The sequence below is a fragment of the Haemorhous mexicanus genome, chromosome 1, assembly GCF_027477595.1.
Source record: "Haemorhous mexicanus isolate bHaeMex1 chromosome 1, bHaeMex1.pri, whole genome shotgun sequence".
NCBI classification, from domain to species: domain Eukaryota; kingdom Metazoa; phylum Chordata; class Aves; order Passeriformes; family Fringillidae; genus Haemorhous; species Haemorhous mexicanus.
This window is the reverse complement of record NC_082341.1, coordinates 90,360,683-90,388,072: the sequence shown is the minus strand read 5'-3', so window position 1 is coordinate 90,388,072 and position 27,390 is coordinate 90,360,683. Positions and strand designations below refer to the sequence as shown.

At 39.5% G+C, this 27,390-nt stretch overlaps 1 protein-coding gene across 2 annotated transcripts; it reads right to left on the bottom strand.

Moving 5' to 3' along the window:
- Positions 1-325: 325 nt before the first annotated feature.
- Positions 326-27,014, bottom strand: STX17 (syntaxin 17). 2 transcript variants are annotated; one of them, XM_059855780.1, is made up of 8 exons: positions 26,867-27,014; positions 21,237-21,418; positions 17,122-17,187; positions 10,734-10,953; positions 5,552-5,670; positions 5,419-5,469; positions 3,773-3,859; positions 326-3,095 (listed from the first exon to the last, which is right to left on the bottom strand). In XM_059855780.1, exons 2-8 carry the CDS (start codon positions 21,357-21,359, stop codon positions 2,856-2,858), a joined length of 906 nt encoding a protein of 301 aa, XP_059711763.1. In that variant the 5' UTR covers positions 21,360-21,418; positions 26,867-27,014; the 3' UTR covers positions 326-2,855. The 2 variants fall into 2 exon arrangements, with proteins under 2 accessions (XP_059711763.1, XP_059711772.1); XM_059855789.1 differs by lacking the exon at positions 26,867-27,014 and adding an exon at positions 26,322-26,479.
- Positions 27,015-27,390: the final 376 nt, after the last annotated feature.

The following is a 27,390-nucleotide window of genomic DNA, read 5'->3' as shown; positions in this document are numbered from 1 at the left end:
TAACACTTCTCCCAGCTTTTCCAGAAGTTGTCAAAAATATCAGTGTTATCTCCTTAGGGAACAAAACCATTCCAAACTGTCTTCCACTGAACTTGAGTCCATTTCTGAGCCACATTTCTGGATGCCTGTGACATTTTAGGAACTTATATTAATTCAGTCAATGTAAATATTTTGATAGCTGAAGTATGTGTTTGGGAACTCATTACAGGATTCTTGTATCTTGGTAGTGCAATTATTTTAATAATATAAAATTTGGGAGGGATTAATCTTTTAGATGCTGAAAGGAAATAAACCCTGGTGTTCTCAGTAAATGCTCCAACCAGTCTTGTAGGCAAAAACTTTTATTTTATCTGAAAGAATTATTTATATCTTACAGTTCTTCCGAGTAACATGCCTAGCAATTTAATTGCTAGTTTGGTTACTCACATGCTGATGTTTCTTTGCATATGTAAATAATCCACCTATTTTAAGATATCATAGCTTAAATAACAGTCTCCCACATCTAGTGTGTACACAATGATTTCAAATTGCTTCCACAAGGATGCAAGGGGGAAGAATAGTTTCTGTAGTAGACATTTCATAAAATGAGTGCACACCAAGCTGAATTTGTATAAGCTGGGGCAGGAATTCAGTCTTATGAATTTAGATTGTCCTGGCATAATTCCAGCTTGGGGGGGAGAGGATGGAGTCCACATCATCACTGATGTGGCTGTTGTCATTTAAATGCACGAGGTTTCACAGCATACAGCAGGAAAGCAGAGAGCGCATTTGAAGATCATACAAAGAATCAACCAGTTTCTGATTAGGAACACTTTTTTTCTTAGTGTCTTCCTTTAAATGTAGAAAATAAATATCAAAGGAATGAACAGCCTTACTATGAAGTTGTTACAAGCTCATTAACCGTGTTTACATCCAAAGTAGATGCATTGAAAGGAAAGGGCTTTTTGCCTGTCAGAAGCAAATGAGCTGAATTACTCAGGTCATGTTTTGCACTCCAGCTGATTTTACCAGTACAGGCACCGAGGCTTTAACACATGCAGTTTTTACAATGTCTGCAATTACTTGTGAAAACTGTTCTTGCACACATTGTTTCCCTGAATCTCAGACCTACTTGAAATAGACATAATGCTCTGGCTGATAGCAATTTCAGTATTTTAAAAGTAATAAGGAAGCACTGCTTAGAAGAAGTTATTTGTGCTGTTACTAACAGTTGCTTAAAATGTCTCTAGGCACAAAACCCCATCATCTGTCATTAGCAGACAGTGATTTCCAGTGATGATATCAAAGTACTGGTTATTGAAAGGGAGCTCTTTCTATAGTACACTTCCCTGGACCCTCCCTGCTAGGGAGCCTTATCTCAATACTGACTTCACTCTGCACCTAAGAAAACAACTCAAGCAGAGCTCAGGATGAATTGACCAATCTAAAAGCTTCAAAAAGCGGCTTCCCAACCTCAATTTCTATTCCCCCTAACAGTAGCAGTAGTAGTGTGGGAAGTGTCCTGAAAGGATGGAGGTAGGACCATGTTCAGAACAGTAAATTATGTGACAATTGTACAATTATATGACAATAACAACACATTAATACTTTTGCATTTAACAATCAAAGCTCCAGAAGCAAAAGGCTTCTTAAGGAGGGTAAGATAACAGGTGTCCACTATAAAAAGCAAGCAAAAGCACTGCCAGCATCTCACTCCATACAGGCTCCACAGCATGTCCCAAAATCTTGAAGAGGCTGAGCAGCTACACTGCAGTGTGGGTGGAAGCAGTGGAGAGTAAAGCAAGAGTGCAGCTGCCCAAACAGGAGTGGTTTACACCGTAAGCTCTATCAGATTGACATTTCCGACACCATCCCCACCTCTGGGGCTGCCAGCTGGCACTGCCAGCATGAAGGGACCTCACACCACCCCTGAGGGGCAACAGCCTGTGGAGGGAGCGGGCCTGGCTGCAGCACTGCGCTCCAGAGAAGCTGTTCAGCTCTCCCACCAGGGCACTCTGGGCTCCAGGAGAAGCAAAGGCAACATCTTGCAATAAGCGCTGCTTCCTCATGTGAGGCTTCAGGTTCAGAATGCCAGAGCCTGGCTCTTCATCCTGTATAGTGTTCTCAGGACAAGCCAAGGAGCTGAACAGCTATGGAAAATTATTACCTTCCAGTAGCAGTGCTGCAGGGCTGCTGCTTAGACTGTTCAATTCACAACTACACTTTGAGCAAGGTGGGGAGCTTACAAATTAACTGCCTTGCATGGAAAGGGGAGAAGCTGCTTCCAGTGCTGATGTGATATATACATAACTTTTTTCCACTTTGCTCACTCAGCATTCTCACCTTTTCTTACAACAGCACACGCTTCCCTGTGTACTATTAAACAGACATAGTCAGTCATATCCTGGAGAATAACAGGAAGAGTTTGGGAATCCAGATAAATTAAGGTAAATTTAAAATACTATGAGCGTGAAAGAATGATGGCATTTATTTCCTTTTCTTTGGAGCACTACAATAAAAGCTCCAGCTTCTCATGGCATTCATGGGAAAGCACTAGGATTTTCCAAGTATCTCTTTGCATTGTCTGCAAGACACTTTGTGCAAATTTGGCATGAAGCACCTGTCACTCATTATTACAGCTGTGAATATAGCTTACCTAAGAATTATGTAATTAAAAGTTATCCATATAATTTTCAAAGGACTGATATCACTGTGTCTGAAAAGAGAAATTCTGACACAACTTTTTCAGCCCTCCCAAGGAACAGAACTGTCATCAAAATTCACACAACTCAGCCTTGTATATAAAGCATAAGGCTGCAAGTCTGTCATTAGCTCAACTACTACACTGTTATTCCTGGCCATAATGAATCTATACTTCAGCTGGATTTTTTGGCACTTTGGTGAGAAAGCTCTGGACAGCTGGAAGAGACCTGCTCTATCATTTTTTGTTTTTTTCTTTGTATCAATTTTCCACCTGTGAAGCCCAAAATCCCACCACCAAGTGCAGCTGCAATTCCTGCTACTTTGAAGCCTGCAAGGAGACCAATAGGACCCCCCACCACTCCACCAATGACTGCACCTGCCACAGGCAGAGCTGCCAGCTTGTATTTTGCAGCCTGTAAAGGAAAGAAAAAAAATAGTTAGAATACTTGCCTGTGGCGATGTGCATTTTCCCCTCACTGCTCTTGGCAATGACATGAATGCTCAGTGATAAATAAACTTTAAAAATTAGTATTTAAAAAAAGTATGACAGAACATGCTAACACCAATTCAAAATCCTGTCTTGTGTATGCAGTTGTGAACCAAGTCCTTTCACGTGGTTCTAGCTGCTGTGTACACTGGTCACCATCCTTAAATCAAATCAGAAACTGAGAAAATGCTCAGACTTTTCAGTGATGGGTCTGACTGCAGCTCTGGGGTTTATTTAGCAACTGACATGGAAGAGGATGGAAATGACAGGTTATGATCAGGCTCTTGTTTAATGTTTATGTGATTCTTGTGAGCCAGTCACTTTCTGCACTTGTCTTTGCAGGTAAAACAAAGTAACCATCCAAAGAGTGTTTAAAAATGCCCCCCCAAAATTAAATAATTGTATTTTCTAGCAGCCTGGATGCGATAGAAAATTACAAGGGAGATTGATTTTTTTTTTTCCCTGCTACCTGTGGGTCATTTCTTCTTTATTTCCTTAATTGCTGGTTCCCTCAGCATTAAAGACGGCAGATCAATGGGGTTAATACAGAGGGTGGCTGGGAGGCAGAGCACCATTGATTCACCAGCAGGAGCAGATCCCTACCTTCCCCAAGTTTTTGGTTCCCTCTTCAACATTCGCAGCAGCACTGTTGACATGGTCTTCAATCCTGTCAATCTTCTCCTGCTGGGACTAGATGCAAAGGAATTATGAGTGAGGGAACCTGCTGGGAAGCAGCAGTGAGCCAATACACACCATTTTAATGCCTGTAATCAGGGCCCCACAGCAGCTTTCATCTGCACCCGGCAGCCTTAGTGGTGCTCCATGATTAGCATCTGCTAAACTCTGCTGAAGCTACAGACTAACTTCAAAAAAATCTAAACTATTAAGTAATACTATGGGGTGGATATTAAACAATGTCTTGCTGCAGTTGGAGAAAACAACTCAAAATGATTTCTAAATATTTTCTATAGACAGAGGAATTCACAGTCCAAAAGGAAAAATAATCCAAAGTAGCCTGTTTTGTTTCCTGCTGAGTCTCACGTTCAAAAAAAATTCTACAAAGAGCATTTATAAGATCAGTACTAACAATATACAAAGCTGCATCAAAAAATCTAAGAAGTATTTAATTACAACATTATAGAACAATGACTTCAGAAATAGTGACAGCACAGAAAATATACTTGATGTTGCTCTGTATTTTACTGTTTGATTTTACAAAAACATTCTATCCTTTCTCCAAATGCAGTCAGTCAGGTTCCCCTGCAGTCTCTCCCAGGGAACACTGGAGCAGAAGATAAAGGGGTCTGTGGGTTTGTTTGTTCTTATTCTAATCTGAGCACTACGCCGGCTGTTTTATGTCACAAAATAATGAGATGGCTGATGTTCAGCTTAAAATAAAAGGCATTCTGAACTTTTTGCCTCTTTCTAAGTCAGAAACTGCTGAGTACACTAGCTCTGGTATTCATCTACAATGCAGTCCACCCACCTTAAATGCTTGCTATTATATCTAATGATGGTTAAGTGCAAAATCCAGTAAGTCCTGGGAACAGGACCTCTTCCTTTACTCTTTAGAATACTGAATGAACATTTTTGCAGTCCCTCTCTAGTCTAATGGTTCTTACTTGGGTTTTTTTGTATAGATGAAGCAGCACATACTCCACATTAAAGATAAAATCTAGGTTCTTTATCCCTACTGACCCAATAGCAAAGAGATTAAAGAATTCTCGCAGGAGATGAGAATTGTGCATTTAAATTCCCTATGGCACGGGAAGAGTTAAACATTGGGAACCGACATTTTGGCAACACACTGAGAGCAGAGAAAGGGTATTATAACAGTGAGGATTTTTCTAGCACTCCTGATTAAGTGAGAAAAGATACCTGACAAACACACACCCTGTGCAGTAAGAGCTGTCACCACCTTTACAATTAGAAATTGTAAAAACTAATAGGACCAGGGTAGTAGTCTGCAATCAACACAGCAGAGCTTCTGCTAAGGTTCAGCTCGTGGCCATGTGCACTGGCAGGAACATCGTAGCTGCTCCACTGACAAGAATTTGGGAGCAACTCCCAGCACTAGTGCTGAAAGAGGAGACTGCTGCCTCCTCAAAGTGTCACCCTGGCAGAGCCTGAATCACAGAAGAGATAAATCCTCAGCTTTTTTTGTCCCCACCCAACCCCTCCTAGGAGTTACCCTTGCACCCTGTTTCTGCAGGAGATGCTGTAGGACAGAATGCAGAATTAATACTTACACAGACTAAGAGAGAAAACTCAGTCACCAACTGGCTCAGCTCAACCAAGTCCTGCAAATAAAAAAAAATGTTATTTTGTGATAGTTGCTAAAACAAAGAGCACCAACATGGCAGGGAGGGAGTTCCAACATACCCCTTCTAAACTTTCCCAGGACTCAGCTGCATTTTCTTCCTGAGGTATTTCGGGAAGGCGGGAGTAGATCTGGATCAAACTTTGGGAGCCATCCTTCACTTCTGTGTTATATAAAGTTTCTGAATGAGAAACATGATGTTTATAAATAAATGCACTGAACCAGGATGGCAGGTGGTGTGCAGAATTTCTCACTCCTGAAGTTCCTCAAGGGAAACCTGATACTTAAACTAATTCAAGCCAAGCAACAGCCCCAAAAAAGATCATATAGGGAGATGCCTTACAGCACTACACAGTTTCTTAAAAGGATGTTATTGACAAAGAAATAGATTCATTTCTATCAGCACATTTTCACAACTAGTCCTGAAATTATACTAAATTATACTCCTGAATTCAAGGTCATTTAATTCATTTTGTATCGACCAGGCTGAGAAAACTGGGCTTGGGACAAGAACTTTTCATTTACGTATGACACATAAAAACGCTGTGCTCCCAAAACTGAAAAGACAGTTACTCATTTTATGATTGATTATCATGCTACTGGTTTGATTTTCAGCTATTGAGATCTAAAAGATGCTGAAGGAAAAAGCTTTCAAAGCAAAAGCAGTGAAAGTAATGTGGTACCCAGCATTCCATGCTGGATCATTTGTGTAAATGGTACTGTGAGGATGGTAGACATTTGCAGCTCAGTGCTGTACACAAGATATTCTCAAGCATGTTCCTCCCTAAATCACCTGGACCGAACGCAGAAGGCAGTTGGACAAAGTATGGTGTTAAAAACTGGGAATGACAGACAGTGAGTAGCACTGGGGAGAGCAGATACATGAACGGGCTCACACACCCCTCCTCCAGTCAGAGCCCACTCCAGAGCCACTGCAGATGTCATGGACATGCCTGTAATTGTGGACAACAAACTGAGTGGCAATAAAGAAAAACAACAAACAAGTATGGCTTGTCACTACAAGGACTGAGGAAGAGCTTGGGAGTCTGAAAGGCAGACTGGAGAAGGTGTACATGTAAACTCAGTGCAAAGTCATCTCAATTCAAGCAACTTCAGTTTCTGAAGGGAGATCACTCCTTCAGCAGGACACTGGTGTTTCCTTCCTTGGGAAGGCAGTCCCAAGAGAAAGCTTATTACATCTAACAATACTAAAGTGTAAATATTGTATTAAAATCTTTAGATACAACAATTGTGCCAAGGTACGATAATAATATTATATAACTGTTACAACAACAGATATGTCCAATGGAAAACAAATAAATATAATCATATTCATAAAAAAATCAGTGCATGCTTATTCATGGAATCAATTTAAGATAAAATAAAAATGATACATTTTCATAACATTTGTCCATTTCTCAACATTTTTATCCCAACATCTCAAAATAGATGAAGGACTCAATCTTCCTACTCTCAGCTCAGTACAAGTCTAACATGAATGAAATTGATATTTAGACATAATTCCTAAGTAAGCGGAGTAACAAGAATGCACTAAGCAGTTTGGGGGCTTGACTTGGGCTTGTTTTTCTTTTTAAGTATTTCTACCCCTTTTCCTTTAAGAATCCAGACATGCAAGGCACTTCATGTTCTACAATCATCACCTGTTCTTCCAGAACATATTTTTGATTAATAACCTCAGATTAATTAAGGCTGTATACTCAATTCTAAAATATTCCCTTCCCCTTTTCAATATAATTAATTACATATCCAAACGTATGCATTTTTTGAGAAAACTGTTCTGCCACATACTCTTGACATTTATCACAGGTTTTGAGGATTTTATTTCATTTCAATCCTACACAATCCTATTTCAAAATCAAGTTTCTTCTGCCCAGAAACGTGTACTCTTCCCTAATCAACCACATGCACGCTAAGTTGGTTAAAATTTAAGTATTCATAATTCAAAAGCAAAATAAAAATCTCACTAAGCAAAGCTGCCTCCTCCCAAGACCTTGTTCTGGTCTGTTCCTAACAATCTGCTGACCTACTGTAGAAAAGCATATCCTTGAAAGTGTTGTAAAACCAAGGTTTTGCGTGACACACATTCCAAATAAATTAAAACTGTAGGTAGGTTTACATGTTATAATTTTGTAGTAACTAAAAATCAGTGAGAAACAATTCCTCATGAAAATTTTTATTCACTTTAAAAACTAAGGTAAAGAACAGGAAGGGTATGAAGTGGTCACATTTGGGCTGAAAGTATGAGTAAGAAATTTATATTCACTACTTCACTTTTTATCAAGTCTAACCAATTTTAATAGAATCGAGAATGGAAGTGACTCTACCAGTTCATTTATACAGCATCTCCACAGAAATACAATAATACAAAATACCTCTGCAGATTTCACAGAGGAGCCTTACACCTCATTACACTCGAGATAAAAATCTAATGCTCTGTAAGATCCAATATGTTGCTTAAAAGATTTTAGTAATTTTATGAGTGGAGTCTCACCTTTTGTTAATATTTGTTTAATATGCAATTAAATTCCATTTCTATTGGCCCTCAGTTGAGGATGGTGAATGGGGGAAGGGACTGTATCATATCACTGACATGCCTTCTAAATGGGAGATTTGAATTTGTAAACTCCTTCCTTCTCTACCAGATGGGAAGCAACATGCTACAAAGAACGGGCACATATTGAACTTCCTTTGATTAAGATCAACAGCCAAGATTTGCTTTCAGGACTGCAGCCTCTAAGCACAAAAGAACAGGCAATACGCTGTGTCTGGGTTTGCAATTCAACAGGGCTGCTTGCACAGGCAGGCAAACTTGAAAAAAAAAACTGTTTAATTGTATTTAGTTGTCTGCCTGTCTGTTTCACTTTAAATAGGGTGAATTATTTCTACATTCCTTAGCAGACTTGCAGATGCCTGTCATTCCAGTAATATTTTTTCCGTTCTTCTCATCTCCATCATTCTACGTCCTCTGTAGTACAAAGATATTTCAGATTTCAGAAATAGTCTTGTTCTTTGAAATTAAACTCTAGTTCCCATTTGCTACCTATGTAATTGTGTAAAAAAGAGAAGCAGTAAGCCAGAACGAAGTCTTTCCAATGAAACATTGGAATGTACTGAGAACAACTGCAGAAAGTCACCAACAGAAGAGGTATCTTAAATTTAGTTCTGATCATAACAGAGACGAGCACACAAAGAGACTGAAGGTAATAGCTAATAAATATGAAGGGAATCACTGAATATTGAAGACAATGAGCTCTCCACAAAAGAGATGTCAACAAATAGGGTAAAGTTATTAACAGAAATTATGTGGAAGAAGTTCCTAAAAGATAAAGGACTACAGAAGTGCTGGCAGACACTAAAAACAGGCTGTGCTGAAGATGACATCAAATTGTCCTGACGCAGAGGAAGAAGTTTATGGCTTCAGCAAGTGCTCTTCAATGCCCTGGATGTCAAGAATTTGACATACAATATGAGTACAAGTTAAAATATAAGCATGGAAAGTTAATATCAGGAAGACCAGGACATAAATATATTGCAACTACCAAGGGGCATTAATGGTAGCAAGGAAGTTCCTGTGAATGTTTTTGAAGTTAGAGGAAGACCAAGGATGGGTAAGTGCATTGCCAGAAAAAAAGGTAGCTTTAAGCAGGTATTTGATGCAATTAATTTAAATAAAAAAGAAAGAGAGAGGCTGAAACATAAAGAGAACAGGTTAAAAATATTTGGATGAGCTAGGCCTATTTAGGATCTGAAGGTTTGATGAAATTCACTCTAGAGCATTTTTAAAAAACAGCCTTTGAAATTTCAAGTGTATTTTTGAGAACTTGAATAAGGCGGTCCCAGAGGACTGCAAGAGAAGAGACTTTGAAATCCATGAAGATATTAGAACAAACTACTGAATTACTAACTACAACATGTTGAAGGTGTTGAAGAGGTTGAGATTTTTATGTCAGAAACCAATTCAGTCTGTTCTACTGGCCTTGTAAGAGAAGTTTTTTACAATGGGGGTGGTGAGGCACTGGCACAGGCTGCCTAGAGAAGCTGTGGATGCCCCCATCCCTGGAAGAGTTCAAGGCTAGGTTGGATCTGAGCAGCCTGGTCTGTTGGAGGTGTCCCTGTCCATGGCAGGAAACTTGGATCTAGATGATGGGTCAAGGGTCCCTTCTAACCCAAAGAGTTCTGTGACCATGATTTATCTTCATGTTCACAAGGTTTTCTGATACTACTGCACATGACATTCTTGAAAGCAAGCCCGGTTGTCAATTCTCCTTTTCTCCCTGCTCAACCACGAGGTTCACTGGCTTGTTAATCACACTTGAAGAGTTCTTGTTGTTCTGCATGCAGCAGCAAGAATGGTCATGAACTCAAATCTGACAGCAGGTTCTTCTACACTGCTACTGACTGAGAATGCTCTTTCGATTTTAGGACACATGAAATGCTCAAATCATTTTAAGTAATACTGCTACTGCAGCAATCAAAATAATTACAGATATGGGAATGGTTTAATCCTGATGGAACCAACCTTCTCAAAGATCATCAGGAGAAAGCACTAGCCAGCACCAGGGCATAACAGAGACTTCTCCTGAAGACAGAATGGTAGAACAAAGATTGAAAGACATTTTATACAGAAAGGAGGGAAGACCAGCAGACATATCTGATTTCTAGCATGTCACAGTCTGTTTTCAAAATCTTTTATTTAAATGGATTTATACTTCTTTCTTGTCAGTTACCAAGTTAAAATGTTAAAGGAAGAGACGTTCTTCCTTACCTGGAATTTGCTTCTCTTTTTCCATATATTTCATCAATGCTGTATTACACTGTCATATAATCTTCCTGGTATTTCTTCACTAATTCAATGAAAATGGCCAAAATGATTACTTGCACATGATTAAGTGATTTGCAGGGGGAACAAAAGAAGCCAAGCTAACTTAAAACATAAATAAAAGTATTCTACTTCCTATGAACAGTCCACTATTTCAAGATCAAGGGGTGCAGGACCTTTGTCACAGAAGGCCATAAATATTTAAGATATTTAAGCATTTTCTGCTTATCAAAATTCAGTCACAGGGCTGGTAAATGTGTGGTTAAGGAAAGAAATCTACTTCTTCATTAACAATACTCTTCAACTGAAGTCTTATTTGTTTACTTCATTTATACTGGTCAGAGAAATTGCACACTGGATACAATTACAGAGATACAATAAATACAGAAAGTAAATTCTACTACCTTCTCCTAGAGTTGCAGATCTGGTTAAAGAGGCATCCTCCTGTCCTTTGAGTTGCCTTTTAAGTTCTTCTGCAGATTCAGAATGCAGCTGCAGGAAGTCCTTAATGGCAACTGAAGCTTCCTCTTTAATGGGATTTATCATTCTCTGCAGAACTGGGATGTCTTCCTGCCGGACTCGCAAACACAGCTTCTCCATCTCTCTCATATTGGCACGGAGTTGCTGCAAGAGTATTGGGAGTTATTTTGTAGCTTACTGTGTGAAAACACCAGACACCTCCAGTGCCTGGGAAGCACCTATCATCTTTATAATCAAGGAAGAATCATTTTTGAAGCCACCACCACCACTATTTTGAATTTTGTGACTGTCATTTTTGTATTTTATCCACTGCTCCAAGTCAGTTTGTTTTATTTTGGGTTTCAATTAAAGTATTTAACTAATTAATTCATTGTGTAATCACTGACATTATTTCTGTTTCTCTTGTCAATTTAGGTCTTTGCCAAAACATTTACACAAGTTGCAACAAGTTGCAATAATATCTGAGTAAAGTAAGTGAGTGCTTCTCAAAATTTGCTTTTTTTATAATAATGACTATGGTGACCATAGGACCTCAGGATACAGCATTCATCACCCCCCACTACATCAAAACTTTCATTTTGTGAAGACAACTTCAGGAGCAAAGGAGAAGATTTACTTCTTTATTTTATTTTTTGTTTCAGCTGAACAACAAATACATTTGTTTGACTGGAATATCAAATTTAATAAAACATGTAAATACTTCTTTAGTTACAAGACTTCTGAGGAGATAGAAACTGTTCACAACTAGCAAGAAGAGTATGTGTACAGGCCTTTCACATGAGATAAATTTCCTTCTGCATTAAAAATAAAGGGGCTTTTCATTGCCCGGACTTTAAAAATGCACACAAATTTTCTTTTCCTACAAATGAAAAGACAAATTTTACAGTTTAAATTACACCACTTACTATTTAGGACAGAGTTTTTATCTAATTATAAAAAAAATACTAATAAAAATACATTCTCTGCATTACTTTACAGTGACACAATACATTCTATTCTTTGTCACATTATTTACCAATTAATTTGAATACTCTTCTCACCACAGAGCAACGGAATGGATTGACACCAATGAGTGGTTAGATATAGAAAGGTTTTCTTCCAGAATACAAACCAGGTACACATAATGCCTTAGACAGGTAAAACTGACTATCTGGAAAAGCAAGGTCTAGATGGAACTAATTTTATTTATATACACTAGTGGAATTAATTGCTTTTAGTATTTATGAAAAAAATAGCAGAAAATATAATTAGAGAAGAAGGAAGGAAATTATTCAACAACCTGTTGCACAAGCTTCCAAAGAAAGAACTATTGATTTGTTAAAATCATGTGGCAAATTACTAAGATTAGATTAGATTATACTGTATGCTTAAATTAAGAGTACTATTATCTAAATTAGGATGCATTATTCAAGACTAACTTCAGGTAAAACCACTTGACAATTAAAAGAAAGAGAGATTAAAAAAAACCCAGCTGTGGAAGACACTGAACTGAATTAGAAACATGGTAGCCAGTAACCTTCTTCATCCATTCCTCATCTCAGTCTACCTCCTGCTTCCTGGTATCTTCCCCCCATGGTGTGCCCCTATGTACCCAGAAAATGACAATGTCACCACTTTCATACTGCACCATGTGCCAAAATTCTTGGTTTACAGAATCTTGGAATTTCATTTAAGTAACAAAATGGGACTATCAAATCACAACACTCAATCATCTAATTTCTAGAAGTCCATGCAAAGGACTGAGGTTGATCATGATGTTTTATTTCAGTAAAAAAAAATTACTAATATTATCCTGTCTTTGGCAACAATGGAGACCAAAAAAAAAAAAAAAAAAAAGACATGTCAAACAAACAAAAACAGTGAAGTGACAACAGTGAGTTTGGGGTGAGATAACAATGGTTCCACAGCAGCTTCTTTTTCTATTAAAGAAAAAGGAGAACTTTGCAGTTGAAATTGAGTTAAAATGTAGTTTTACTTGGTATCTGTGCCATTGCAGCTGCTGCTGGGGCAAATTACAAGTTTGTGCAGTGACCAACACAACACAACTGGCTGATGGGAGTTTGCACAGATCCTGAACAGAAGCTTGAAGAGGTATGAAGTACTCACCCTAAGGAATGGCTAAACCAGATCCTCACTTCCACTGCTCATTATTACCTCGCTAATCAAAGAGAAATATTTCTGAGCAAGAAGATGGAGGAATCAGATGATGATATTAGCTTATTTAGTGAAATTTAATTTAGTAGCTCTTCCTTTGTGGTTTTGAAGGGAGGACTTGTGTTCCACTTACTGTCAATTAAACAGAAGGTGAATGGATTCAGCCTAGCAGGAAAGTTCAGCCCTGCTGTGAGGAGACACATCCCAGGAGCTCACCAGGGTGTAACATCACAAATGTTATGGATATGCAAATGACTGTGACTTCTTCTCATAATAATTTTAATGGCACTGAGTTTAATTTCTAGGTAGAACATAAAAGTGTATCACTCTCATCCCAACTGCTTGCACTTTTAAAACCAAGATTACTTAGAGGACAGTTACTTAGATTACTTACAAGGAAGACAATACAAAATTCTCTTTCCATTTGTGAAGACTCCTGAGTTTTGCATTCTCCAAATGCAACCCAAAAGACACAGAATTTTTCTTTAAAATAATTGCAATTTTGGTCCATTAACTTCCAAAATCAAACAAACAAAAATCTTTGTTTCAAATGGCTTTCTCACAAAAACAGTAGGAAAATAGAACTGGTGAAAACCTTGGGAAGTTATCCCTTCAATGCATGATCCACTATCCCTATATTATTTCTGTCAGCTGTTTATCTAATCTGGTCTTAAAAGGACTTCTGCATGAAGAGCTACAACCTTCTTCATACCTCACTGCCAGAATTCAGTATACTATAGCATTTCCTTATGTCTAACAGAAATCTCTCTGGCCTCAGCTTCAACCAGGTATTTCTAATCCTCTCTATGCAAAATAGGGGAAGAAAAGGCCTGTCCTCTTTGCAACCATCCTCTCCATGTTTGCAGACAGACAGCACGATGCTGTTGGGTGCTCTTTGGGCAAAATAACTGATTTGTTGATCTTTACCAGAAGTCCTGTTTTCTCAATTTCTGACTGCATTCACTGGTCTCTCCCTATTTCACTTCATGCCTTCCTTAGAAGTGTGGTACCCAAACTGGACAGACTATTCTACCTGGGATCCCGCTGCTGCTGACTGAAGAGACTGTAGGAGAGACCACACAGACTGCTCTCCTGTTTATATATCTCAGTTATCTGGCTTTTTTGGACCACTACCACACAATCAGTTCACTTCTACTCCATGTCCCTCAAGTCTTAAAAAATTCTTGGCCTAGGTCAAAGGAACTCTGAGTTTAAGGATATCTTTACCCTGGAGATGGCCACAGGCTGCGATAATGATCTGATTTTACATGATCCTTCACTGATACCACACAGAATCTCCTGCAGAAATAACGTTTTCTACACTACTCCTCATGCCCTCACAGCATATCTACACAGTATGCCAGAGAGGTACCTGAGGATCATTTTAGAAATGTTACAGAAGACCTGAACCATACGAGACCTTGAGCCAACAATGTGAGCTTTGAAGATTTATGCAAAAAAGAGCTGATCAGAAACCACCTTTAACTTGTAAACCATTTTCAGCTGAACTGGAAACCATAAAAGTGAAAAAGAAAAAATAGATTAACATTTTTCAAGCAGCTTTCCAGGTTAGAGTAATACAGTGGAGGGACTATGTCAGCCTAAATATATTTTGCAGAGTCTCTTTTTGTGGGCTGAATACAGACTAAAGCCAGACTGTTCATCCACTGCATTTTTCCTTTTTTTTTGGTTTAATATCTTATTTCCTCTCTAGTACCTGCAGCATTTCCCTTCCCCTCATCATCAAAATGGTCAGGGCAGTCCTTAGATGCTACAACAAAATACTGCCATTCCATTGAAATTAGCTTAAACCATGCAGTAATTAACTAATTGTGTGGTACAGTCTGCATGTATGCAGACAAAGCCTAGAAAACTGCAAATTCATTCAGGCTCTAACATTTTAAGAAGTCCATGGACTGTCCATAAAAATGAAAAAGTACAAGAGCACATTCAGAAAAACTAATACATGATACACAAGAGCTATTTTCTCAATATTTTTGAAAGGGTCTCTTCATGCCCTGTGCAAGATTTATCTGTTTTCTTTACCTTCCTTTATAGAAGTTTTTAATGTGTCACCCAGTCACTTGAAAGCACAGAAACAGATTTACGCTCATCTATACTTCTATTATAATTTTGACCATCATCAAAATTACAACAGAAGTAATTATTCTGGGTAAACTGAAAATTCAGAAAAATGGCTAATTATGTGCACATGGATTAAATGTAGAATGGCTGTGCATATATTTGTCTAAAACCTGTGGCGGATGCCTTGGGTCAATATTGACTTAGGGATTCCTAATGTATTTTTACAACATCTAATTTTGAGAGCAAAGTGTGTGCTGCAGAGAACATTTGGTATCACAATAATTAATCTGATTTCTTTGCAAACAAACAGATCACAAGTCCATCAGTAAACATTTAAACAGCTTACGGCAAACACATTCTACATGTCATATAATTTATTATCAAGTACTCCAGACTCCTAACTATTTAATTAAAACAAAGAGCCAGTCTGCTCTTCTTGCATGGACCCAGATACTTATTCTGCTCACTAGGTATCAGAATGTGAACCACTTTAATGCATCTAGATCTGTATCCAGAGCTAGAAGCACTAAGCATTAAATAAAACCTAAGAAAATTTACTTTGACTGCAAGTAAAAACAGCAAGCTTTAGATTCAAGACAAATATAAATGTTTCTAGAGACAAATAAGCAGTTTTCTAATTAAAGCACTTTAAATTTCTAAAAATAACATCTTCAACACAATTATTTTCTCTAATTATTGATAGATTTTTGTCTTGCTAAAGAAATTATACTGGTAATTTAAAGCTGCAAGAGAAGCCTTGCCCACAACTCAGATGTGAAAACAGATTAGAGAACAGACATAAGCAAACACATGCTTACTACATCACACCTGTTAAAATGCCATTGTTTTAACAGAACTTCCACCTTTGGAAGCCTCTTTGAATATGAAGAATAAACTTGTATTAAAATTTCAAAAGTACTTGGTGAAAAATCAACACACACTCAAACCTCCAATGAGCAGGAATATTAACTGAATTTCATGTGTCATTTCATATCATCTACACTGAAGAAAAAGCTCACTATTCCTCAAAAAAGACATGTAACTCCAGCTTTGCCTATTATCTAATTCTGTTGTTCAGTCAGGATTAAGTTCTTCTTTCTGAGGTGAGCTGGTTTTGGTGGTGTGGTTTGGTTTTTTTTTTGTTTTTTGTTTTTTTTTTTTTTTTTTAGTTTGTTCTAATTTCCCACAAGAGAAGTATTTCCCACAGTAAGACACTGAAACAAACACGGGAATTCAAATTCACAGTATTAAAATTGTGAGCAATGGTTTAAGGCTACGCCACCTGTGCTGACAAATCCTGCTTGTCCACGTGCAGTGTAGGTCATTTACAGTAGCAAAGACAGGTCCCTCCTCTGAACAACACCTGTGAAACCAACGCAAGATGCCTCTCCTGGCCAACACACGTCTGTCCCCAGAACGCTGGCAGTGCAGTTGTTACAGCCACCAGATGCTACATCTGCCTCAGCAAACTTTGTGCGGCAGATGTGGTCCTCGTGTTCTTCTGTACTGGTAAGTCTACTAAGCCTGTGTGCTATTTAGCTGATGTTTGGCTGAGTTTCTGCATCATTTTCATCAAGACATTATCTATTTTTAGAAACAGTTTAGAAACTGTGTGCTGAGTTACGGATGACCACAGGTGGAGTCACTGAGATGATGCCTGTGCTGACAATGTGCTGGTATTTCCTCCCTTGATGATATCATGTACCTAACAACAGATGTGCACACCAAACTAGTAGTCCAGATGTTCTCTATGTCTGAAATCGTACGTTAAAATTAGTATCCCTTATTGCAAGAGCTGTCTTCTAATTTAATAATGTAAAAGTAAAGTTGCAAAAGATTACAGTCTCCAAACTTTTGCTTTTTCAAGAATATAGAAACATTTCTGACTGTATTTGCCTCATAGGACACAATTCGGAAATCCCAAACTTTTAAATGAAGTAAAGCAAAACTGTGTGCTTGCTTGTCAAACCCACCTGTCAAGCGTATGTCCCTCTGAAGCTCTATCCCTGAGGTGATCAGAACCATGTCTGTGATTCAACCCCACCAGCAACACAGCCATTTTCATATCCTTACCTGAACCGTTCGTCCTGCGTTGATGTGCTCTTCGTGCAATCTGTCCCAGAGCCTGCATCTCTGATACTAAAGCAGAGGAAAAGGATCCTTAGAACTGCTATTTTTACCCACTGGCTAAGCAGAAAAAAAGCCACCTTTAGTAAATTATCACTTTAATTTTCCAAAACTGAAAGTTGAGTCATAAACAGTTCCACTGCAAAATTAGAGAGGTAAACAGTAATCCATTTTGTGAAAAATTTTGTACAATGTATTTTAGTGAATTACAGACAACCAGGATTTCAGTATCAGTTTTTAACATCCAAGTGATATTGCATCCTGACACTGCGGTGGCATAAATCACTTGGTGGGCAGTCGAACAAATGGCAGAAGAAGGAGAGAGGAGTGAAATAGTGGATAAACAGTACTGGTCATATAGGACAATGAGGTATCTGATACTACTGACAAAGAAAATGGTATTCATTACACAATGCTGCTGTCTACATTTACACTGAACATTTCTATATAGTTACAAACACAGCTACAGGAACCACCAGGCCAGATGTGGCACCTAACTTCAGTGGGAAACTATCCATACAGTACTTCCCATGGGACAGAAACCAGACTAACTACTGCATTAGCAGAGAGCAAGTTTGGCAAAAGAGTTTTGCATATTATCACGTATCAAACTTTTCATCAATCAAACGAATCAGTGCCTGCTACAGGCAGTTGACACAAATAATATAGAGACTTGAGCATGAAAAGGAGTAGTAAAGTAAGAGAAGTAGAAGCCGTGATTCCTGGAATGTGTGCTGAAACATCAAAGAATGTATTTACAACATTAAACAATATTAGGATATTTATTTAATTATTTAGATAACAAGTCGAAATATTTACCATGATTTCCAAGGTATTTTTATGTAAAGTTTAATTCCTCAATTTCTTGATAACCTTGTTACCAATAAAAAAAACTTTATCTACAGCCTCTATCTTTCCATAATTATTTTCATAATTTTAGATGCCACAGCAATAAGGATCATAAGTTACTCAGCTTCCTAAAGTACAAGGAGAAATCTAAAGTTACTACTTATTTTCAAAGCAAAAAGTTCTTTCATGTTAGGACTTCGTAGTGCTATGGAAGATAAAAGGTTTAGTGTTCAACAAAGTCAGATTAATGTCATTCTTCCAGGAAACTGAATAATAATAACCTCTGAATAAATTGCTATGTCATTAAAATTACTGCCAGCATTCTTTAAAATAAAATGGACAGAAAGCCCTGTATCAACAGTAGATCTTCCAATTAAGTCATCCCTCAAAGAGTACTAAAACAGGAATTTCTGAGCTTTTAGGGAAAAATCACCTATTTAATTTCAGCTGACTGTAATACATTGTCCAAACAACTAATAACAAAAAATCCTGTTATCCAGTTAAGAAAAATTCCTCAGGAAACCTTTACTGCTCTTCATAATTTCTTCTAGAGATGTTCAGCACACTCATCTGCTTAATATATTGTTTTATTACTTTGCTTCAAAATTCAGAATATGCTAGTGACAACCCCAAAGAATCCAATGACTTAACACACTGACATTCACGTGGTCAGAGAATTCCTCCTTGTTGACTTCAGTAGTAATGCAACACAAAGTAGGCCACACTCCTGGACAGTGTTCACCCTGGGGCCTCAAGGATAGTAAAGCTTGAGAAGAGATGGTATTGACATTACTCATTGTGGAAACTGGGGCTGTTCAGCCTGGAGGAGAGAAGGTTGTGTGGAGACCTCACTGCAACCCTCCAGAATCTGAAGGAGGCCTACCGGGAAGCCAGAGAAGGAAACTTCATCAGGGGCTGCAGTGATAGGACAAGGAGCGATGGGTACAGATTGCAAGAGGAGAAATTCAGTTAGAGATTAGGAAGGAATTTTTTACTCTGAAGGTGGTGAGACACAGGTTGCCCAGGGAGGTAGTGGATGCCCTATCCCTGGGAATGTTCAAAGTCAGTATGGGTAAGGCCTTGGGCCTAGTGAAAGGTGCTCCAACCCATGGCAGGGGGGCTGGGATTAGATGATCTCTATGGTCCATTCCAACCCTTTAACATTCTATGATTTTATCCTGAACAAATACATGTAAAACTAAGGGAGGTCCAGGAAGTAAAAATATCTATGGAATCCTAACCTCTTATGTCAGGTCCAGAGAGGGCCACAAAAATGGTCCAAGGCCTGGAACAGCTCTCCTGTGAAGAAAGGCTGAGAAAGTTGGGATTGTTCAGCTTGGAGAAGAGAAGGCTCGAGAGAGACCCTACTGCAGCCTTTCTGTAAAGAAAGAGGGCTTAGTAGAAAGACAAAGACTTTTTACTAAGGCCTACAGTGACTGCATAAGGGGCAATGCTTTTAAACGTTTAGAGGGGAAGCTGAGAATAGACATTAGAAATTTTTTTCTAATGGGGGTGGTAAGGAACTAGAACAGGTTGCCCAGAGAAGTTGTAAATGCCCCAGCCCTGGAAGCCTAGGTTGGATGGGGCTTTGAGCAAAGACCTGACGCAATGAAATGTGCTCCCACCCCATGGCACAGGGGTTAGACTAAATGATCTTTAAAGTTTCTCTCCCAACTCAAATCACTCTATAGTTCTATATTTCTGTGATATTTAATCATAATTGTGCTATAGCCAAATAGTTTCTATTCCACAACAAAAATACAAAACATCAGGTTACTCTCAGACACTTTATCTCTTTTGCTCTATGAATATTCTCTTGAGAGCCCTCTTTAGAAAGAAATTTCCATGCTTCTGCTCTGGATCCCTTCCACCTCTCCTTGAAAGTATCCAGTGGACATGGAGAGAACTCAAAAGTTTGTCATAAAATCTCCTGCTAAAAGCTCTTCAATAAATGTCTTACACAAATGTCCACACTCAGATAAGACTGCAGGAAGACTCAGATACCCTCATTTCTCATTCTGGTCACCTTGACATATGTTCCCACTGCAGCAATGGTTCCCAGCCAAAGGTAAAAAGTGTTTCACACAACATCCTTAAAAAAAGGCACAAGAAATGAAATTGAAATAATGAAATGAATGGTACAATGAAATGAAATTGAAAAATTAAATGAAATTTTTCTTTCTTGAAAGCAAGAGAGAAAAAGTGTCTGACGGCACTTTTTTTTTTTTTAAAGGATTGTTGCATATCACCAACAAAGTCTAGGGCAGTAAGCCAAATAAAATCTCCACCTTCCTGTACTACCAAGTATAGGAAGTGTAGTACCAATGTACTACCAAGTCAATTGCTGTTATCTAACAGAGACTAATAGACATCTGTACCTCTTTTGGATACACATACATTTAATTCCCTCTTGGAGTGAAAGGCCATCTAATAGAAAACAAGAATTTTCATAGGGAAAACACAGAAAGAAGAATTACAGAGAACTTATTTCTTAGGGCTATAGCTTTTAAGTCTTCCAAAATGGTCATACAGAAAGTTGGACTCTCAAATAGTTGGGAAGCAATGATGATGAATTTATGGTAGCCACTTCCTCTGGAAAGGTGTATTCAAGGTCAAATTTCATTATATATTGATTTTATAGTTTCTTCAAACAGTGATTCAGGAGATTAATTGTTTGGGCTATCTCTGGAACCTAAGGTTTAAATCAATATTCATGAAATGAGGTTAGAGATATTGGCTTCATCATAAGTAAATAATGTTGCTGCTCTAAGCAATTGGACATAATTAGTGATTTTTGCTTAAAAGTAGCCTGTAAAATAAACAGAATCAGATTCTATAAAATTATCCTTTTACCTCTAGGGATGTTTGGTTTGCATGGCTGAAAGTTAATTTTACAAAAACTATTGAAGAGAAAATCATCATGACAGCTCACAAAAGTACTGTAACACATTCATTATGGCTAAAATTCATGCAAAAGATATAAAATGTGAATTATCATACAAGTATTTAAAAAAAACTACGGCTAACATCAGTGTTTACTACAAATGTAAAGGCCTTTGTGCACACAATCACAAATACAGAACTTTCATCTTTAGCCAAATTTCAATCAAAGCATTTTGTCATCAACTTCTCATCAAAAACTCTACATAATCTTTCAGTGTGACTGCTTCTATACTGCAAAAAGAACTACATTAGTAAAAGTGAACACTAACCTTCTCAATATTTATTTGGTGCTTTCTTAACCTTTCCAAATCTGTTGGAATTGCCACTTTAATGAATTTTTGAATTGCAGGTTCAATTCGGCGGAGTTTAACTTTTTCCTCATCTTCAGACATCCTAAAAGCAGCTTTCAAGTCAACAGTTGTCCAATATACCTTCAACAAGGTAAAATCCCCTAAAAACAAACAAACAAAAAATTAAACAAGAAAGTTAAACTTGAATCACTTTTTAAAGAAATCAAAATAAGATAAATCTGTCTTTCTGATGATCACATATCCCCCAAAACCACAACGAAGCAGTGTTAATATCTGGATGGATGTTTGCATTTAAATGTATTATCTCTACTTATTTGCAGACTTCGGGGATCATTTTTCATAAAACTTAACACTAACAAGAAGAAAAAAAGCAGCTAAGTAATTAAGGCAGAGGCAAATGTTTTACAGCATAAAGATACAAAAAAAGGTTTGAAGAAAACCTTCCAATTAGATGCTTTGATTGATCAGAATTTACATATTGCCAATTTAATTCAGAATCATCCTAAAATTTGTAAAACATGTCCTGAAAAGACACCAGAATATAATTAATTTTGGAATTCCATTTCCTGGAAATGCTAAGGGCTCCTGAATGAAGATTTGCACTCCATATTGCATATGTTCCCTGCTGACAATGACTGAGGCATCACCTAACAAGGGATATAAATAGGCTGCTGAAATATTTGCAGGACCAGTAGGTACACAAGCAGCCTGAACTCTGTTCCCTGCATAGTGTAAAATATAATTTTTGAGTTTCACTTCTCTAAAAGAGAGATGTGTAGTATTGTATGTAATAGCATTTATCTACAGAGCATAGGAGTAACATAAAGGAATTCCATTATGCTGAATGCACACACGGGGAAAGAAGACACTTATGAGAAAGTGTTGTCACAAGTGTCAGTAAAAAGACATGTGCTGACTTGGTTATATGGAAGTACCTGAAGTACATTAGCTACCATATCAGAAAGCTTTCCTAATTTTCCTCTTTCCATAACTAAACTGATTTAAAGTAATTAACCCAGCATATTCCTCCTGGTACAGGTGAGGCACAGCCAAACATAACAGGTTAACAAACATTATTGTTTTTCACACAGCCGAACATATTACCAACAGTGAAATCAGACATCACTTTTCTCACATCTGCCTAGGGTGTGTAAACGCAGAGGGAGGGTGTTGGTGTTTTTCTGAGACCTGTGATTCCTGCAGGCAGAGACAACATAGGGGCAGACACCAGCTGATGGCACTGGGTCTTTGACTGAACTGCTCAGTGTTCAGCCCCAGCCCTCTCGCGCAGGCTGCAGGGAGCACACCTACAAACCTGCTCCAAACTCAAAGGAGCCAAGTGGGAAGCATCTTCCAGCAAGAAAGGGAAAGCACTTCTGGTATAGGGAGGAAGATGGCTGCAAATAAAACAACGCTGCATTTTTCAGAAGAACAGAATCCTAACAGGAGACTCTCCTCCTTTGATCTATCCCAGTCAACAGAGAAATTGAAAACTGTGGAAAGCTGAATGCTCACTGAGAGTAGACCAAGTTAGGGGAAGTCAATCCTTCAGGTTTCAATGACACATCTTTTCTTTTTCCAGAACCTCAAAAGGAAATTATTTCATCAACTGACCTTGCAGTCATTGCTAAACCATATCCACTTCAAATTATAAAGACACACTATCAAACTGTCTTACAAATCCCCTTCTAACCCAAGGCATTTAATAAAACCTTCAAATAAACATGCAATGGATGGGTGACCTCACATTTTTCAGGTTGCAAAAAGAACTTTACACCTTTTGTATTGATTCACTCTTTTCACCATTCCAAAAACAGCAGTTTAAATGCAAGTTGATAAAAAATATGTTCTATTATACCTTGGACTCTACAGTCCCTAACTTTTGAAAGAGGCAGTCGTAGATCACAGCTGAACTCTATTCTGAGTCTAGAACTGACTTTTTTTTTTTAATAATGTCCAAAAGATAAGAAGCATCATACTCCAAACTGCAGTACTTCCTCCTCAAACAGACATTTAATTTCCTGGCAGCTTATACACTAATCCATGCATTTATGAGCTAGAATTAATTAAAAATTGGTTTCCTGAAGATATTTAATAGCCATGTCATGCTTTTCCTTAATACGGAATCATCCTGAAGAAGTGTTGATGCAAATTCTTCAAACATGTAACACAACATGAACTCCCAAAAACACACAGCCCATGCTGTCTTAGAAGAAATACAGCAGAGATGAAGTTAAATTCACCATAACTTTGTCCTTAACCTTTCATGACATCTGGAGATTGATGAGAGTCAAAACTGATAGTTTAGATGACTTACAATCTGGAGCACTGTGAAAGCAGAGTTAATGTAAACAATGGCCATGTGCCTTGGGCAGATGATCTGAATTCTGAATTTTGAAGACTTGGCTGCATACAGAGCTCTGGCTAGTCATTTTCTTCTCATTAAGAATTTCCTGACAGTAAAGTAACTTCCATGACAGTGTCTACTCTTAAAGATACTGCTGCCTAAAATTCACTGCGCAGCAAGTTCGAAAAACTAAGAAAGAAATATAAAAACTCTTTACATTCTCATCAGGTCTCTTGATTAATTTTCTCTCAAATAGTATAGTAGCTTCTGCAACAAAAATTCTAAGCCATAAATTATCAATGCAATGTCTTGCTTTTTTTTAACATTCGTATCATATTAACATTAAATAAATAAAATTAATATTATGCATTTCTGCTTGTTGCTGATGCAATTTCAAGGAAACCTTCCATACTTTATAGGACTTGTGTTCTCCTAAGCATGACTTTAACAACTCTATTTCAAAGTAATAATGCCTGTTCTTTCAGCAATCACAGAGTAACAGGACAGTTTAGGTTGGCAGGGATTTTCACATGCCATCCAGTACAAGCTGAATCAGATGTCATTGCACAGACCCTTGTCCAGTAAAGTTCTAACACCTCCATGGATGGACACTCCTCACTGACTAGAGCCCTTCCTTCAGTATTTGACTACTGTCCAGGCTCAAAACAAACAAACTAACAAAAACAAAACCACAACCATGAAGACCTTCCTTGTAGCTAAACCAGCTTATGTCCACTGCTCCTCATCACACTGTCATGCACCTCCAAGAGCAGCCTGTCTCTACAGCTTCTACCAACAACAGCAAGATCTCCCCTTCCTTCACCTTCTCTTAAGGGTGAACAAACCCACCTCTCTTTCTCCTAGAATGCCACATGCTCCAGCCCCCTAACCACCACAAGACTAGGGTTCTTTTCGGTAAGGCTGCTCTCCATCAAGTCTTCCCAAGCTGTTCTAGGTCCATGGCTTTCTTATTGCCTCTGCTGGAATTTCTGAGGTTTCTGTGTGCCCATATCTCCATCCCGTCAAGATCCCTCTGAGTAGCAGCCATGTCTGGCCTATAAACCACTCTCCTCAGGCAAGTGAAAACACTGCACTCAACTTCAGCTTCTTAGGAAAGCTAATTCCCTCTGTGCTTGGATCTGAGTATCAGTGACTGAAATAACACTAATCCAGAAGCGATCAAGACTGAGATGCAGAATAACTTTCAGTCCACTAGGTTAAAAAAAAAAAAAAAAAAAAAAAAAAAAGACATATCCAAAGCAGGCTGTAGCAGCACAAGTCACATAGTTGCAGTCAACTGGAAGTAAAATTCTTCCCCGGTATGGTAACATACTTGTTACTTGCTATGAATTTCAGAAATTGCTGCTAACACACCTCAAATGTTAATACTCATAAACTTTCATTAAATTGCTGAGTGTTCTCCCTTGAAACCCAGTACAACAATACACAACAAACCTCAGAAGTTCTGCTTGCTCAGGGAAACACAATGTAATTCACTGATTTGATTTTAATTCCCTCACAACACTTTAGACAACCACTGCCTCTAGAAAAAGTACCTCCAGTATAAATGCCTTGTTGATAAGGGTTGAAAGGCCAAAAAGTTTTTCCCTGTAAATAAAATTAACTAGAATATAAGGACGTACAGCAGCTTTCTCCCTTTCAGGATGACCTGAAACATTTCCTAGAGTGGTACTGGCCCCACAATTGCAGTGAGGCTATTGCCCACTTGGCTGAGGCCTGTAGTTAGTGAGGAACATGCTTCTCTGGTAGGCTAGAGCCAAACTGCACTTCAGGACTAAATTACATCTTTTACTTTTTGTCTCTAAAATGAATCAAATGAAAATTACTTTGTTAGGCTGAAATAAGGCACAGTCACCAGCCACAGCATGTTCACAAAGTAACATGAAACTGAATAGTGAGATAAACAGGCACACGTATGGGATCTTCACAGATCATCCGGAATCAGCAGCTGTACATGTCAGGCTGTGGCTACCAGCAGATCTGTGCTCTTGTGGATATCTGGCAACACAAACTTGATCCAGGCAAGGCAAGGGCACATGACTGCATTTTGAGAAATCAGAGCAGACAACAGGCATTTTGTCTTGGATTTGTATGTTTAAGCCAGCTGCAGAAGGGCAGAAAATACCTAATGACTAACACGTGAACACCTTTTGCACAAAGCCGAACCGGTGGAGCAAGTCTGCAGTGGGCTGATGCCTGCCACGAGAGGCCACAACAGTCCAACCTGCAATCAGAGCCCTAATACTGAATTCTCAGTATTAACTGAAATGCACCACTGGTCTCACCCCAGAACTACACAATTAGGTCGGAAAAGACCTTTGGGATCATCAACTCCAACCTATCAACAACACCCTGTCAACTAGACCATGGCACTAAGTGCCACAGCTAGTCTTTCCTCAAATACCTCCAGGGACAGTGACTCCAACACCTTCCCGGACAGCCCAATCCAATGTCTAATTAACCTTTCTGAAGAAATTCTTCTTGATGTCGAACCTAAACCTCCCTTGGTACAGCTTAAGACCATCAGGTTCTGGAGGCCTACCCTGCCTGTACCATGACCTGGAAAAGCAAGGCGAGCGTGAAAAAAGGAGAAGCATAAAAAATAGAGACAGGGTTCAAGTCTTATATAAAGGCTTCAAGCAGACTAAACTACTTCTTTTTTTTTTCTGACTTACAGCTTTAAAAGCCTGGGCAATGCCAGGCTTAACAATTTGCCACGCTGCGAAGAATACGTAAATAAGTAAACAAGACAACTCAAGCAGGTGTGACATGTTCTGTCCCGATCAACACCCCACAACCGGACCGCGGGAGAACCTCGGGCCCAGCCGCTGCTGAGGGCACCTCCGGCTGGGCACCCCCAGCCCCTCCGCCGGGCAGGGCCGGGAGCAGGACAAGTCCTCGCTGCTCTGCCACCGGCTCCGGGCCGGGCCGGGCCGGGGGCAGCGGCGGCCGCCGCGGCCTGGCCGAGGGCCCGGACCCGGGAGCGCGGGGGGAGCCCGGCGCTCGCTGCGCGCCGCGGCTCCCACGGGCCCCGTCGGCAGGGCCCGGCCCAGAGTTCACCGTGCGCCCGCCAGGCCCCGGCCCGGCCCTTCCCTTCCCTTCGCCTTGCTTGCACGGGGAGCGAAAGCGAAAGTGGAGCCGCCCCGGCCCCGCTGATCCCCGGTCCCTCCGCCCCCGCCCACCCCCGGTCCCTCACCCCCTCACCCCCTCACCCCCTCACCATGGGGCGGCCGTACGACGGGCGCTGACCGCGGCCGGCGGCGGCCCCGGGACGCTGGGCGGGAGCCGGCGCTGGGCTCCCCCTCCGCCGAGGGGCGCGGCCCAGCCCCCGCCCGCCACACGCACACCCCCTCCGCCGCCCCCGGGCCATCCTCCACGTGGTTGTTTCCCTTCGGGAACCACCGGTCGGGGGAGGGAATGGGACGGAGAGGAGGAGGAGGAAGAGAAGGAGGCGGAGAAGCTGTCCTAGCCACGGAGGGGGTACCGGGAGTCTGGGATCAGGGCTTGTCGGGAGGGAAAAATTAAATTTATTCATCTAAAACAGACCCAAAGATTCCGACAAAATTTTAAGAGCTTTTCGTAGAATGATAAAGTATTCTTAGCTAGAAGGGACCCACAAGGGTGATCGAGTCCAGCTCCCGGCCCTGCACAGGACCATCCCCACAGAGCTCCCCATGTGCCCGAGCGGGATGTCCGGACGCTCCTGGAACTCTGTCAGCCTTGGTGCTGGGACCCCTTCCCTGG